Source organism: Bicyclus anynana, chromosome 16, assembly GCF_947172395.1.
Source record: "Bicyclus anynana chromosome 16, ilBicAnyn1.1, whole genome shotgun sequence".
NCBI classification, from domain to species: domain Eukaryota; kingdom Metazoa; phylum Arthropoda; class Insecta; order Lepidoptera; family Nymphalidae; genus Bicyclus; species Bicyclus anynana.
In genome coordinates this window covers 16,118,729-16,135,118 of record NC_069098.1, presented here as the reverse complement: position 1 = coordinate 16,135,118, position 16,390 = coordinate 16,118,729, and the positions used below count along the sequence as shown (strand labels likewise).

Genomic DNA, 16,390 nt, shown 5'->3' with positions numbered 1-16,390 from the left:
GAGACCTGCGACGAGACCGATGTTCTACTGATACCATAAACAAGTCGTAATAAAAAAAAATATTGCCGATATCGGAACTTTATGTATCTCAATCACATTCTATTTTATTTTATTCCGCATCATAATCGGTCCGTTTGTTTAAAAGCTGCGACGTCACAGCAAATACGTCAAACATAACATCCCGTTTCATCACGGCGGGTATTACACGTGTGTGAAGGAGGAATCATGAACAAAACACTTATTATCAGGTACAAGTTGGTTTTATTGTAAGCGCGACGGGGCGGCGCGGGGCGGCGCGGGGCGCGCGGGGCGGCACGGGGCGGCACGGGGCGCCTCAGCCCTTGAATGCGAAGGCGTACCCCTCGCCGAACGAGTGCGGCCCGCGACTCTGCTCGTCCAGCTCGTTCTCCCGGTACTGCGGACAGAAGCGATGCGTCAAGGAAGAGCACACAAACGAACCTCTCAACCATCAACGTCATAAAAACGTAAAAACACTTTATCGTAATTAGATGAAAATTCATACAGTTTTAGCTTCCTTACATTAAATGTGTCATTTTTTAATATATGAACTATAAACATAAACGCAGAAATAACAAAGATATTAGTAATTTTGTTTGAACGCCCATACAAATCTAACGATCATTAATTGCCTACGACGTCATAAGTTCGTACCATTTTGTATGGGGCGTTTTTCAGGGATCCGCAGCAGCGACGCAAATGTGACCCTTTAAATCCCTGTAGCTCTGAAAGTAATGATCGCAGATACCCTGTTACTTTTACAAAATTGCTTTACTATTAGCGTACTCTTAATTTATATACAATTTAAAAAACTGTCATCATCCCTATTGTAGATTTGAAGTATCAGTAAATTAACCATGACTGAACTACTGCTGTTTTAGATTTAGAAATAGAAATATTTTTTTTTAATTTTGAATATTTTTTAAGGGCTGCTTTATAATAAGTTTTGATGTAAAGACATAGAAGCAGTATTCATTAGGAAATTATACTAAAACAAAAAATATATGTATATCTTTTAATCATCATCATCATCATCATATCAGCCGATGGACGTCCACTGCAGGACATAGGCCTTTTGTAGGGACTTCCAAACATCACGATACTGAGCCACTTGCATCCAGCGAATCCCTGCGATTCGTCCACCTGGATTGATGTCGTCAGTCCACCTGGTGGGGGGTCGGCCAACACTGCGCCTACTAGTGCGGGGTCGCCATTCCAGCACTTTGGGACCCCAACGTCCATCGGCTCTTCAAACTATGTGCCCCGCCCATTGCCACTTCAGCTTCGCAACTCGTTAAGCTATGTCGATGACTTTGGTTCTTCTGCGGATCTCCTCATTTCTGATTCGATCACGCAGAGATACTCCTAACATAGCTCGTTCCATCGCCCGCTGTGTGACTCTGAGCTTTCTTATGAGGCCCATAGTTAGCGACCAAGTCTCGGAACCATAGGTCGTCACTGGCAACACGCACTGTTCGAAGACTTTTGTCTTCAGGCACTGAGGAATTTCGGACGAAAAGATGTCACGAAGTTTCCCGAATGCAGCCCAGCCGAGTTGGATTCGACGGTTCACCTCTTTCTCGAAATTGGACCTACCTAACTGGATCATATGTCCTAGGTATATGTATTCGTCTACAATTTCGAGTGCAGCGTTCTCAACTATAACTGGGTGGAGCGATACATGAGCATTACACATTATTTTTGTTTTGGCCATGTTCATTTTCAGGCCCACCTGTTGAGAAACTCTGCTGAGATCATTGAGCATGGTACCAAGGTCATCCAGAGTCTGTGCCATGATGACTACATCGTCCGCGAACCGCAGTTGAGTGATGTACTCGCCATTGATGTTGATGCCAAGTCCGCTCCAGTCCAGAAGCTTAAAGACGTCTTCCAATGCGGCGGTAAATAGCTTCGGAGGGATCACATCTCCCTGACGCACTCCTCGCTGCAACTGGATTGGCCTCGTAGTCTGATCCTGAATACGGACTGACATAGTGGCGTTTTTGTACAAGCACTTCAACGCTTGGATATACCTGTAATCAATTCGGCATCTCTGCAATGACCTTAGCACAGCCCAGGTTTCCACCGAATCGAAGGCTTTCTCATAGTCCACAAACGCTAAGCATGGTAGCCGGTTATACTCGTGAGTCTTCTGTATAACCTGCCGCAGCGTATGGATGTGGTCTATGGTACTAAAGCCTTTTCGGAAACCAGCTTGTTCGGGAGGCTGGAAGTCGTCGAACCTATTATCGAGACGATTCGTAATGACTCTCGAGAACAATTTGTAAACGTGGCTTAACAGCGAGATGGGTCTGTAATTCTTCAGCAAGGTGTTGTCACCTTTTTTGAAGAACAGAACCACCACGCTCCTATGCCACGCCTCAGGCGTCGTGCCCTCGTGAATGACGGAATTGAACAATCGCTGAAATCGCTTTCAGGAGTTCTGCTGTGATTCCGTCCTCACCTGGCGTCTTATTGTTCTTCAGGTGTTTGAGAGCCACACTAATCTCGTATAGGCTGACGTCCGGGATATCTTCGGTACAGTGTCGGGTCAACTTGGCTCTAGGGTCTTTAGCCAAGTTGTCAACAGGCTGCTGAGTAGTCGTGTATAGCTGTCCATAGAACTTCTCGACCTCACTTAATAACTCGGGCTTGGAAGAAATCAGATTACCGTGCTCGGTCTTCAAACGCGTCAGCTGCGTCTGTCCAATAGACAGATCTCTGGCGAAAACTTTAGAGCCTCGATTGTTTTCAATCGCATTTTTGATACGCTCGGTATTGAAGTTTCGCAAGTCGCTGGTTTGCGACTTAGAGATCTGTCTACTGATTAGTCGGTATTTTGACGCATCTGCTGAAGACTGTAATCTCATTTCTTGCCTCTCTTCCATGAGTTTAAGTGTATGGTCTGAGAATTTTTTGGTTCTTTTCGTACGGTGGGTCTTATAGAACTTAGACCCAACGGAATGGACAGTTTCCACGAACCTGTTGTTCAGATCGTCCACAGTTTCACAATTTGCTAGGCAATCAAAGCGGTTCTGTAGTTTTAGTTGAAAGGACTCGGGGTCTTGAATATGGGCACGAGTAGGTCGGAGCGTAGACTTCACCAGTCGATACCGTTCCAGCTGAACGTTGATATTCAACGTGCCTCTAATCATTCGGTGATCGCTACCGGTTTTCACCCTATGGATCACAGAAACATCGTTGAATATTTGCCGTCTGGTTGACAAGATGAAGTCAATCTCATTTTTCGTGGAACCATATCCAAATCGTCCCACTTTCAACTCTGAACCACTACGTTCGCCCAGCTTTGCGTTAAAATCCCCCATCACAACATTATAATAAGAGTTTGAGGCATGTATGGCTTTAGAAATATCCTCATACAATACCTCTACCTCCTCGTCGGGATGTGTCGAAGTCGGCGCGTAAACCTGTATAACCTTCAACGAATACCGTTTGGTAATTCGGAGGACCAGGAACGCTACCCTGCTCGACACACTCTCGACTTTTACAACATTGTTCACGAGCGACTTGTGAACGATAAATATCTTTTAATGTCATAGTTAATTACTTGAATACATCTAATCCTTCTCTTATTTATTTCAAGCACTTTGCTTTGCAATACTTTGTATGATTATTATTGATCAGAAATAAAAAAAAAGAAAAAGCATACTACAGCCGAACGTAGAACCTCCTCCTTTTTGGAAGTCGGTTAATTAATGATCGTTATGAAGTTTTCAATAGGTTGTTAACACCCGCTTGAACCACCGAAAGGTCAATGCACTTTATGGCCAAACTATTCGTCACTGTCGGATGTTAATGCTAATGTTTGAGACCGTTGCGATGGCTGACCATGCTCGCTGACGCACGAGGGAGAGCTTCCAACTCCGTGTGAGCCGGGAGACAGACCGTTGGCGCCGGCACTCGAGCCCAGTGCAGGGGCAGGGGTCCGGGCCCAGGGGCCACGTACCTACACTAAAATGTCCAACGAAACTCAGATGAGATAGAAAGCATCATCACCGTACCTGCCCGTCGTCGCGCGCTTCGCCCGCCCAGTTGTTGCTGTAGTTGTTGTTGTTGTTGTTGTTGTTGTTGTTGTTGTTGCTGTAGTAGCGCCGCGCTCCCCCCGCGCCCTCCGCCGCGCCCTCCTGTACACGCAGCTCGAGTTAAACACACACACACACAATGGTCAACATGATTATACTAACAGTGTGTAGGTCACTGTGATTGTCGTTAACATTGGGCGGAATACGAAAAGTGCAATAGTTACTGATAGGATGAAATTGATTGAAATGAAATGAAATGATGTTAATTGTATTAGATGGTTGATAGTCTAAAGATTTTAAAATAGGTATATTATACTATAGACACAAATTGTACACAAAATGGAAATTCCTCCTCCAATACAAGTATGTAATGAATCCTCAGGGTATGCATGGTGTTTATGCTTCTAAGAAGTGCACGCCACGGAGTGGACGTCTATCGGCTGATAAGGTAAGGTAAGTGAATAGGCCAGCCCCTTATAGGAAGGTGACGCTGGTACCTGCCTGCCTGCATGCTGCTGCAGTTGGCAGGCCTTGGGTTCAATTCAATTAATATTACTTGTTTAGACCGACTAGTGGAGCCGGTCAAGCTTCGCTTTGACTTACGCATCCATTCCTTCCCTACCTCACGCTATCCCTGCCCTGCCTTTGAATTCGGTTAAAGTAGGCCGTTATAGCTGACGAGTGGTCACCTGTGGCTGCCACGGGCGCGGCTCCGCGCGCTGTTGGTTGTAGTGCTGCTGGAGCTCGTACTGCCGCCGCTGCTGCTCGTAGGCAGACGTGTAGTAGTCGTCTGCAACACGCGCCAGTACGTCAGTCGTCAGCACTCGCTCGGAGGAGCACGCGCATAGCACCCGCCTCTCGATTGTCGAGAAATCTCGGAAATACGAGCACAAGTCTCGGACGGAGCCGGACGGAGCTCGGAGCTCGGACCGAGCAGGTACAGCGTCGTCGCTACACAAGCTCGCTCCTGTGAACATTCTTCAGGAGCGAGCGAGCTCATTCCACCATAATAAACAGAATATTTATAAAAATATTTTCCTTTCATATTTTTTTTCAAATCATGACCAGAAAATTAAGTGAAGTTAGCTCTGTTTATACGTGATATTATTCCACCATCAGTTGGACTGGTCATTGCTCCAACTGATACAATACAACTAGTCTCTAGCTCACGCTCCAACTGACACAATACAACTAGTCGTTCGCTCACGCTCCAACTGACACAATACAACTAGTCGTTCGCTCACGCTCCAACTGACACAATACAACTAGTCGTTAGCTCACGCTCCAACTGACACAATACAACTAGTCGTTCGCTCACGCTCCAACTGACACAATACAACTAGTCGTTCGCTCACGCTCCAACTGACACAATACAACTAGTCGTTAGCTCACGCTCCAACTGACACAATACAACTAGTCTCTAGCTCACGCTCCAACTGACACAATACAACTAGTCGTTCGCTCACGCTCCAACTGACACAATACAACTAGTCGTTCGCTCACGCTCCAACTGACACAATACAACTAGTCTCTAGCTCACGCTCCAACTGACACAATACAACTAGTCGTTAGCTCACGCTCCAACTGACACAATACAACTAGTCGTTAGCTCACGCTCCAACTAACACAATACAACTAGTCTCTAGCTCACGCTCCAACTGACACAATACAACTAGTCGTTCGCTCACGCTCCAACTGACACAATACAACTAGTCGTTAGCTCACGCTCCAACTGACACAATACAACTAGTCGTTCGCTCACGCTCCAACTGACACAATACAACTAGTCGTTAGCTCACGCTCCAACTGACACAATACAACTAGTCGTTAGCTCACGCTCCAACTGACACAATACAACTAGTCGTTAGCTCACGCTCCAACTGACACAATACAACTAGTCGTTCGCTCACGCTCCAACTGACACAATACAACTAGTCGTTAGCTCACGCTCCAACTGACACAATACAACTAATCGTTCGCTCACGCATGTACGTACTCTGCGCTGGCGGGGCGACCGGCTCAGGACTCTTCGGGAGGTGGCTGCCCTCCAGGATCTGCGGCAGACAGAAGCGACTGAAATGCTTGCGAGCTTTCGTTCCAAGTACGATAGATGATGTGGAGTTTGGATGTTCGTGGCATAGTGGGTTTTTAAGGAAGCAGGTTTCAAGGGTGCATCGTAGAAATCTGCTACCTTCAAGTGTTGAAATTTAAAACGTATTTTTTTATATTGTTATAACTTCTTTAACACATGAAATCTTGTCCCCAGTGACCAGACACTTTTTCGTTTTCACGATAGAAAGTGTCGTCGTCGCCATATTACGTGCACTAGCATACGATATTTTTTGTTTCACTTTTTTCGTTCTAAATCGATATCTTCTTTAGAATCTTTGCATGAAACTTTGAACAGTTTCTGTAGGAGCTGGTGGGATGGAGGTGGCGAGTACCTGGAAGCCGTCCTTGCCGGCGCGGTACTTGAGCTTGACGAGGTGTCCGCTGGGGTCCTTGTACTGGTAGGCGCCGACGCGCGAGCCGTCGGGCTCGATCACCTCGCCGGCCGCCAGCCCGTTGTCCGACGCGTACTCGAAGCGGAACGCGCCCTCTGCACAGCACAAGCACGCACTGGCACGAAGCACGCGCACAGCGGGAGGAGCTTGGCGGCTCACTACCTCTGCGCCTATTTATAGTACTAGACTAGTACACTAGCAGACGCCCGCGATTTCAGCCGCCCTTAGGCCTCCTTAATCTGACCCTCTCGCAAAATCCATTATAATGTCGGATGGACTAGTAACTGTGAACTACCTCCCTGCCAAAGGGGAACGCCCGCCGGAGCAGACAATGTTGAAGTTGTATATTATTTTATTCTGTTACCAACAAGCTTACCAAACAAACAAAAGTCATATGTCTTCGTAAAACTCAGACTGTATGGTCAACGATTGTTGCTTGTCCCCATTGGGTACATTACAGATTTTAAAATGTCTTAAAACGATGTAAACTTTTTGTGTTATATACGAGTATTGATTACTAGTAAAGTAGAATTATCAACTTTTTTTAGATATAAGTAAATGGCTGGGTGGTAAGTAGCTAAAGTGGTCAGGACCGGGGGTGCCATTCCCTTTTCATCTTTGGACGTCAAACGGTTTTCGACGTATCGTGATGAGTGACCATTCGCTTCTACACCTACCTTATCCTACCCCTGCCCTATCCTACTCCCATCCTACACCTACGAGTACCCCTATGTGTAATAAATACATGCTATTGTACTGGATCAAGTATGCTGCAGCAGGGGCTGAGAAGCGGCAGCACTCACCTGAGCTCAGCGACTGCTTGTGGTGCAGGATGGCGGCTTGCTGCTCCTTGCTGACGTGCGGCGCGCGCCAGGGCTCCGCCCGCCGCTCGTCGGCCGGCGGGCCTGCCGACACGTGCCAAAACATTCAGTAAGGGAACAGCTGTGACTTGCTGATTCACTCTCCTGTCGGGCGCGACAGCTTTGCGTCAACGATGTCAAATTAAATACACAAAGATAGCTTATATTAGACGTCTAAATACTCGCTGTCACTCAGCACGCGACAGAGCGAACTGTGCCCGGAGTAAAATGTCACCAACATAGCTCAAAGTTGAAGGGGCCATGGGCGGGGAACATAGTTCGCAGAGCTCGTCCATCAGGGGAGTCGCAGGGTTGTACGGAACAGTCACCTCTGTAGTCGTCGGTGCGCCAGGAGGGGGGGGCGAGCGTGCCCTGCGCCGCCACGTCCGTCGGCCGGAACAGCGGCTGCGAGCCGTAGTACGGCTGCACCTGGGGACAGACATTTGTGTATCAGCATCGTCGGTATGGCATCAACCTAGCCTAACTGCCACCATCACGCTGACGAGTGAGGGATGACGGGTTTGGGCTTATAACGGTTAGATTGTGTAAAGATCATTAGGTCTGATGTTGATGATGATGTGGTGGTAAGGTTCCAGGAGAAAACTCTCTCCCAAAATTTTCATTGCAGTACTCGAACGAATCAATATTTGCAAATCGCAATTGGAGCACAATTAAAATCGCAAAACAAGGGCATAAAATTCAATGTTTCAAGAAATCAATCAGAACCAAATCAGTTATCAGGTCACACAATTTTTCGTTTTGACAATCTTCATTTTCAGGCCCACCTGTCCGCAATCCGCAGTTAAGTTTTTATTCGCCACTTACTATCAGAAGGAATATAGTAGGAAACCTAACTGGGTATCCTTATTGTTTCCTGTCCATCCACCGAATAAATTTTCTTTTAATTTTTTTCACCATGTCTATATACTTTAGTTCAAATGGGCTACATGTGATGGCACATTCTATACTTACGCATTGTACAACAGTTTCATAAGTAGGTATGAGTACCTAGTAACAGATTTAAAATGCTGCGATTGCCGAAGCACAAATCCAAGGGTTCTATAGACTTTAGTACGAACTTCATTTATGTGATCAATAGGTATGTGATTGCGAAATGTGAGATGTTCGGATATGTTCAAGCCTAAATCTCTAATCTCAGTTACTCGCGATATGTTTGAGGTTTGGGTCATCCAGTTGTAATTGCCGCTACTTTTCGACTAAAAGTAATTACTGGACATTTAAAATATATTTTTCACTACTCTTGCTCAAAAACACTGTCATATTACCACTCCACAGCGGGGCTAAACAAGCATTTTAGCCAAGCCAGCAAGTAATTTTGTTTTTTTAATTCTTGTCTGTTACGAGTACTAGCCAAGCACTAGCCTACTATAAAACGGAGGAGGTTTTATTCGAAAATAAAATCATTATAGGTAAGGCCCTGATTGTTTTGAAAAATAAATAAAAAACTTTAAATTAGAATGAAATGCAGCGTTCTTGTCTGTGGGTGCGTTGCGTTCTTTTTTTTATTTAATTTTTGTTTGAGTTGCGAATAGAGCTAGATTTGAAGACATGGAACATCCTGTACGGTGTAATACCTTTGCTTTATTCTCATGTGAAAGAAAAATAAAATTAAAAAGCGAGAATTTAAAAAACAATTGGCGTGAAACACTTGATCTTTTTATGAAACTTATTGTTAATTGGTGACCGTAACTTACATATTGTTCAACGTTAATTGTTATTGTTGTCTTCATCTAGTGAGAATGGTAATCCTAATTTGGAGATGGATGAAATTTTCAATCTGTTACCATCAAAGTCGAGACGCATTTACTTAAATACCTACCTAGGTAAAGTGGAGAAAACAACAACGAATGAATTCACTTACGAAAGGAGTTTTTTAAACTATTATTTCCCACGTTTACCTTACATAGTCATTATTCATCTTCACAGGAGTCGTCGAGTCGAGTGTAGACTTTATACATTTAATTTTCAATTAATATAAATAATTGAATATTGTACTAAACTATTTTATTTTCTCGCAATCGTAGTGAAAAGCAGAGTGTAACACGTGGGGCTAAACCCATTATAAACTCGGTTTCTATTTAGGCTAAAAATACCTCGTATATAATGGGTCTTTTTAGCCCCTTGTATAAAAATCTACTATTATTTGTTTTTAGTACACCATTGCAATACATTATCGACATCATCTTTAAGCAATTGAGAATCAGAAGCGCGTGCCACTTTTATAAAGAATTTTAGTTCTAATAAAATAAATAAAAAACTTTAAATTGGAACGAAATGCAGCGATCTTGTCTTTGGAATGCGTTCATTTTTTTATTTAGTTTTTATTTAGTTGCGAATAGAGCGAGATTTGAAGACATGGGACATCCTTTACGGTGTAGCCTTTGCCTTTTTCTCATGTGAAAAAAATAAAATTAAAAAGCGAGAATTTAAATAACAATTGGCGTGAATAATACACACTTGATTTTTTTCAGATAATAATTGTAAATTTGTGACCGTAACTTACATATTTTTCAACAACAAGTGAGAATGGTGATCCTAATTTGGGGAATTGATGAAATTTTCAATCTGTTACCATCAAAGTCGAGACGCATTTACTTAAATACTTACCTACGAAAAATTTAATAAGTGGAGAAAACAACAACGAATGGATTCACTTACGAAAGGAGTTTTTTAAACTATTATCTCCCACGTTTACCTCACATACTTATTATTCATCTTCACAGTAGTCGGAAATTATGGTACTGGGTAAAAGCATCTCTCTTAATATCCAAAATTGTAGACTTTGTACATTTAATTTTCAATTAAAATAAATCATTGAATATTGAACTAAACTATTTTATTTCCTCGCAATCATAGTGAAAAGCAGAGTGTAACACGTGGGGTTAAACCCATTATAAACTCGGTTTCTATTTAGGCGGCCCTCGCCTTACGTCTCGGGCCTTACGCCTATAAATACCTCGTATATAATGGTCTTTTTAGCCCCTTGTATAACAATCTACTATTTAGCTAATTGCTTATTAATTTTTGTTCACACTCAGTAGGTATGATAACACTAAAAATGAAAAAATAAAAATTTTAATTAACAAAATTCAACCGACTTCCAACTAAAATTAACCTAAACTAAAAAGAAAAAAACAACATCTTACCTATGTGCTACCTTCTGATCAGTTTCAAGGCGGTGCCAATCCAGTATCATGTTTTAATTAAAGCCGTTTCTGAAAGAACCACAGAAATTTTGTAATTTAAACGGCTTGAACTAAAACATCACTGGCTTGGCACCGCCTGCCGAGTGCCGAGTGAATCTTTACAAGCAGCGGGGTGAAGCCGCTGAAACCCATGAGAAAACAAACTTTCGTCTCCTTGACATCCACGTATACAATAAACTTAAGTAAACTTTTTTCATAATTTGTATTTCTAAATCTAACACTAACATTAATTACGTAAATTTATATAATAATCAATAATTACGAATAAAAAAATATTCCATCTTATTTCTTTAGTTTTTGAGAAAATATTTTAAAACATTTAAAAACATAAGCCATTTTTCTAGAATAATATCGAAAATGACTGATGCGATGCTTCGTGTCGTACTGACTCCAGAATGTATTATGTATTTGTGACGGGTTCCGTGCGCTCCATCTGCCTATTATTGATTAATCTGTGCATGTAAAGTTAAGGTGATACTCACGACATCAGTGTTGCGCTGCGACGAGGCCCACGGCGAGTCCTCGGGCCGGAACATGGCGCGCGGGGCCTGCGGACAGAGGCCGAGAGCACAGTACAATAGCAGTAGTTGGACTTCATACTAGAGGTCGAACCGCGAGCTATACCCACGCCCCTCGAACGTGGGGTGATCGTGGGGTGAACACAGTCGCGACTGTGCCGCGGTGACGAACGCACGGTGTGTTGGATTTATTAATTATGACGACTAGGAAAAAAAGCTGGTGGGCTATTTTCTTTATAAAGTTTGTTTAATATTTTGTATTCTAAAGGCATAATTAAAAATATATATATATGTATATATAAATAAATGCTTAAATAATAAAATTGTGTAAATACTAAATAGGTAAATGACGAAAACGGTAATATAATATTATTAAATAATTATTTATTTATTACTTCTTTTTTTTTAAATTTTTAACAATATAAGTATAAAATACAAAACATTATTAAAATTAAATAATATTTAATATTTTATTATTATTAATTAAATAATTATTTATTATTATTACTGTATTACTTGTACAGAAAATATATTAAGAATATTGTATAATCAAAATAACTACTTAATGGAAGTCTATATTTTTTAGCTTTATCTTTTTTAGGGTTCCGTAGTCCACAAGGAACCCTTATAGTTTCGTCATGTCCGCCTGTCCGTCCGTCCGCAGTTTAGCGCAGTGTCTATTAATACTAGACAGCTGTAAATTAGCATGAATATGTAATATGTAAACGCAAACAAGGTCGTACAATAAAATCTTCAAAAATACTTTTTTAGGCTAGCTTCCCTACATGTAAAGTGGGGATGAATTTTTTTTTGTTTGTTTATTTCATAGTGTGGGGTATCGTTGGATAGGTCTTTGAAAGTTTAAAGGGGTCTTTTATCAACATATTTTCATTTAGGGATCCGTTTGTAAAATATTAAGTTTTTAAGAGCTAATTTTTGTTACGAGTCAAATGTCACCAGCCTCTAACGGCTATTCATAGGCTATTAAGCCTATTAGTTAACGGCTAATAAGCAATTGCTATCTATCAAAAATAGTCGACTAGTTTATAAAACGTAATTAGAAATGGAAAATTGCATACTAATTCCGTTGTTAGTTAAATTGATAAAGTTGTCAGTACGATAAGTAAACTAAAAAGATGAGATTTAGTAAGAGTATGTATACGTCTTTTTACCACTTTATAGACGTATATGTTAATATACGTCTATAAAGTGGTAAAAAGAAAATTTAAAAAAAAAAATTTGGGGTTCCTTCCCTATATACCAAGTCAGAATAAATTTTTTATCGTCTATTCTATAGTGTGGGGTATCGTTATCGGTATTTTTGTGCATTATATAAGGGATTCAAGTGTTAATATAATCTACGGAACCCTAAACTGCGCGTGGCCCGACATGCACTTGACCGGTTTTTTATTATTTGGTCACTTAATGTGGAGGTAATACCTAAATGACATCACCTAAATAAATAGATGAATATGACCAATCCTTCAAGGTCATTGATTAGTATCAGCCTTATTTAAATCTACCAATCAAAAAACAACACGCATTTTATTGATCACTTCATATTTTACTACAATTTACAAAGTATTTTATTTGTTTATATAAGAAAAGTATAATATTTACATTTACAAAACTAAAGTTGGCAGATGTAATTAAAATGCTGGAGGCGGGCAGCCCTATCACATGTTTACGTACCGCGCGGCTGAAAGTATTTATTTCAAAAATACGGCCGAGTCGGTATACTGTTTGTAATAAGTATACTGTTTGTAATAAGTATACTGTGCTCTCGGCACAGTGTAATAAGTATACTGTGCCGAGAGCTACTCGTATGCGGTCGAGCGGCACCGCGCGATACATCGGCATCGATACTGACCCGCACACGCCGCGCTCCAGTGCGCCCGCCATTCCGCGCGCGCACTGGAGCGGCCACACGCGACCCGGCGCCGGAACCCACCACTCCGCTTATGACATTGCCATTTAACCCAATTCTTAAATTGTTTAAACACATTTGTAATCGTTTTTATTAATTCTCAATACGGAATCAACAGCCTGAGACGGAGGCACACCCGTTCGTTCATACACGATTTACTCGTATTTTGTTATTCTATATCAGTTAGGCTTGAAGTTATTTAAGCATTTGCTCAGGGCATCCCGGTTAGAGGGCACATGACAAAAAAAATAGAGCACACAAAAGTTTAGCTTAGTATAACAAAATCCGGTCGGAGGTAAATATATACGCGAATGTTGGGACAACGTGTGACGTCATGTCGTGCCGATCACACCGTCGTGGCAGACGAAGGCAGGAGCAACAACTCAAACCTTAATGTTCTATAGTTACGGTACATATTGAGAATTTTTTAAATAATGCTTCGTTCACAGCGCACAGGTTAGTACTCCGTCACTGGCGCGTGCCCCCCGTCGCCCGCTCAGCACACGGCCGATGCTGTGAAATGATGTCGGGAGACGTTGTGTGCACGAAGTCGCGGGCGTCGCCTAGCGATTCATACTTTTGTCTTTTACTTTGTCGGTAAGGTGGTGACTCCGAAAGCCTCCCGCCAGCCAGATCTGGACCGATCGAGAAAACCTCAATCGGCCCAGCCGGGGATCGAACCGAGGCGACAAAAAACGTGAAGGCACAAAGGTTCTCATCAGCGCTGAATTTATACATTTGCCGCCCCAAAGTTATAAAGTGTTTGCCGCCGCTAACAGTGTCCACTATCGACACTGTTCACAATAGTATTCAGTCTTTTTTTAGGGGAATAATCTAGAAACTAGATTATTTTTAACATTTTGGGTACATTTTTAAGCTAGGAGTAGCAAAGCTTTGTTTTTACTGCACTAGTTAATAGGTGTGGGGGACTGTGGGCGATGCCGCCGGCAGCACCACACACAGCCCGGCGCCGCCGCCGGCCGCGCCCGCGGGTCACCGCCGGCAGCAGCACCACACACAGCCCGGCGCCGCCGCCGGCCGCGCCCGCGGGTCACCGCCCTGAGCTTCAGCTTTTATGGTAAATCCAGCACTGATTCTTAGGGAGAAAACATTAAAATTGTGGCGAAATTGTTGTCTTTTCTGGATCAAAGACGCAGTTACGTTTAATCTGATTTCACTGACCTGTGCGAAAGTTTGTGGCGCGTAGTAGCCGTCTTCTGGCACTCCGCCCACCACGCCACCGCGCGCGCCCACCGCGCCGCCCAGCAACGCGCACCACAGGCAGATCAGCTGGAACACGTCAACACGAGTGTCACCCAGATGCACTTTACCACGGCTTGTTAATAAATCAAATGTTAAAATGTAACACATTTTTGTCAATTGTACCGCCCGCGCTAGACTTGTACATACTACGTATTCTGTGGTTAAACGTGACGTAGGGTATCTATTACACTAAAAAAACTAATTATTTTTAAAATACTTGATACATTTTCTAAAGATAGCAATATCAGCCATGTTAATAAAATATGTCCTATTTCCTTTGAAAAAGAAAATGAAACAAATCCCAAAGTGTAAAAGTATATAAAAATGAGGTTAAGCAGCAGCGGGTGGTGCACTCACTCTCATGTCAGTCGTCGCGTGCGCCGCTGTCGCCGCCGGTGCCAGACAGTGCCGAGCCCGCGCGCGCCGGCGCTATATACGCGCGGGGGCGGCGGCGGCGGCGGCGGCGCGCGACGGGACTGGTCGCCAATGGTGTCGACTGCGAAATGTTACTACACCGCCGGCACTGGGGCAGCACACGCAGCAGCAGATTATAACACTACTTTAATCCTGAAAATCCGCAGTTCCCGCGGGATTTGTGAAAAACGAAATTTCACCGAGAACCGAGTCGCAGACAGCTGTTAATTCCCTATGAGCAGCAAGGATGAAAGTCCTCTATGTACCTACTGTGATAAGCACTGAGCACTGAGCACTGATCAGTGAGCAGTGCGTTGATACAGTGCCTTTGGATCAGAGGTCCTGGGTCTAGTTTTTATTTTGTTTTATTTATTTATTTAATTATATATAACAATTACAATGATAAAAAAGTTGCAGACATAAACTTGTTAAAGTAAAAGTTCTGTACTATGAAATACGGTGATTTACTTCTATCTTGACAACTAATATACTCGTAAATTCTTAGTCCGGATACATTTACACAGAGTTATGAGGATTTCTCCAGCTGAATACGATAATTATTACCTATTTTTTTACACGACTGCGGCGAATCCAGAAGGAAAGGTTATAATGTTGACAGTATATGTATGTATGTACATATGCGTGTATGTTGCACCGTAGCACCAAAACTACCAAACTGATTTTACTGAATGAGGTGCCAAACGATAACATAACATGCCCGGGTAACATAGGCTATATAAATTTTATCAAAATTTTGTATGGCGGAATTTAAACCTCAAATTCTAACCTCGAAAAATGTTTTCTTTTTCCATTATAATTATAGGCAAGCACTTGTCTACAATCGTGCTTGACAGTTAGCGACGATGCAGCCTATGGTGGAACGCGCTCGCCTAGAAGATGCCTATCCACTCTTGACTTGAATATACCCATGTTGTAGGTGGTCGGGAAAACGGAAGCTGGAAGGGCAATCCATAACTTCGTAGTGCGGGTCAAGGACGAAGAACCGAAACGCTTCATACGAATCCAAGGGACATCAATTACGTATGGATGCAGACCTCTGCGATGCCTGGCAATATATCTGTAGTGAAAAGGTTAAGAGGGAACTAGATCGAAAAGTTCCTGAGCGCACTCTCTGAAATAAATCCTGTAGGACACCGACAGACAGACAACTTTTCGGCAATGCTCCGACGATCGCAATTTTGCACTAAGTAGGTTAACGGTTTCACTTCCGATAGAACCCGATTTAGATAGATATACCGAAAAATAACACGTTAAATTGTAATCAGTATTTTCAGTTCACAATATGACGGCAGATTATAATATCACGAGTGAGATTAGAATCTAACGTATTTTACAATTGAACGGTAACATATATACATATTCGTAATGTGCTCGCATGACCTTCCTTAATACCAAACACATAGTGATTATCTCAGTTTAATTTTCTTCTAGATGAGAATATGAGGTTCAAATTCCGTCATGTAATTTTTATAACAAATTTATATAGCCTATGTCATCCGCGCTATTATAATAAATTTTTTGACACCTCATTCATCAAAATCGGTTCAGTAGTTTAGAGGCGACGGTGAAACATACATAGATACATAGGTACAATA

General features: G+C 42.4%; 1 protein-coding gene across 1 annotated transcript; it reads right to left on the bottom strand.

Annotated features, from left to right (window-relative positions):
- Positions 1-238: 238 nt before the first annotated feature.
- Positions 239-14,840, bottom strand: LOC112055445 (uncharacterized). Its single transcript, XM_052886285.1, has 10 exons — positions 14,718-14,840; positions 14,280-14,387; positions 11,135-11,200; positions 7,755-7,854; positions 7,369-7,470; positions 6,506-6,660; positions 6,058-6,115; positions 4,751-4,851; positions 4,041-4,163; positions 239-415 (listed from the first exon to the last, which is right to left on the bottom strand). Exons 1-10 carry the CDS (start codon positions 14,721-14,723, stop codon positions 335-337), a joined length of 900 nt encoding a protein of 299 aa, XP_052742245.1. The 5' UTR covers positions 14,724-14,840; the 3' UTR covers positions 239-334.
- Between the last annotated feature and the right edge of the window lie 1,550 nt (positions 14,841-16,390).

Excerpts from the sequence above, each read along its gene's own strand:
- LOC112055445 (XM_052886285.1), bottom strand. Across the intron at positions 6,661-7,368 it reads CAAGCAGTCGCTGAGCTCAG|AGGGCGCGTTCCGCTTCGAG; the intron begins GTGAGTGCTGCC and ends TGTGCTGTGCAG. Across the intron at positions 4,164-4,750 it reads CGCGCCCGTGGCAGCCACAG|GAGGGCGCGGCGGAGGGCGC; the intron begins GTGACCACTCGT and ends CTGCGTGTACAG.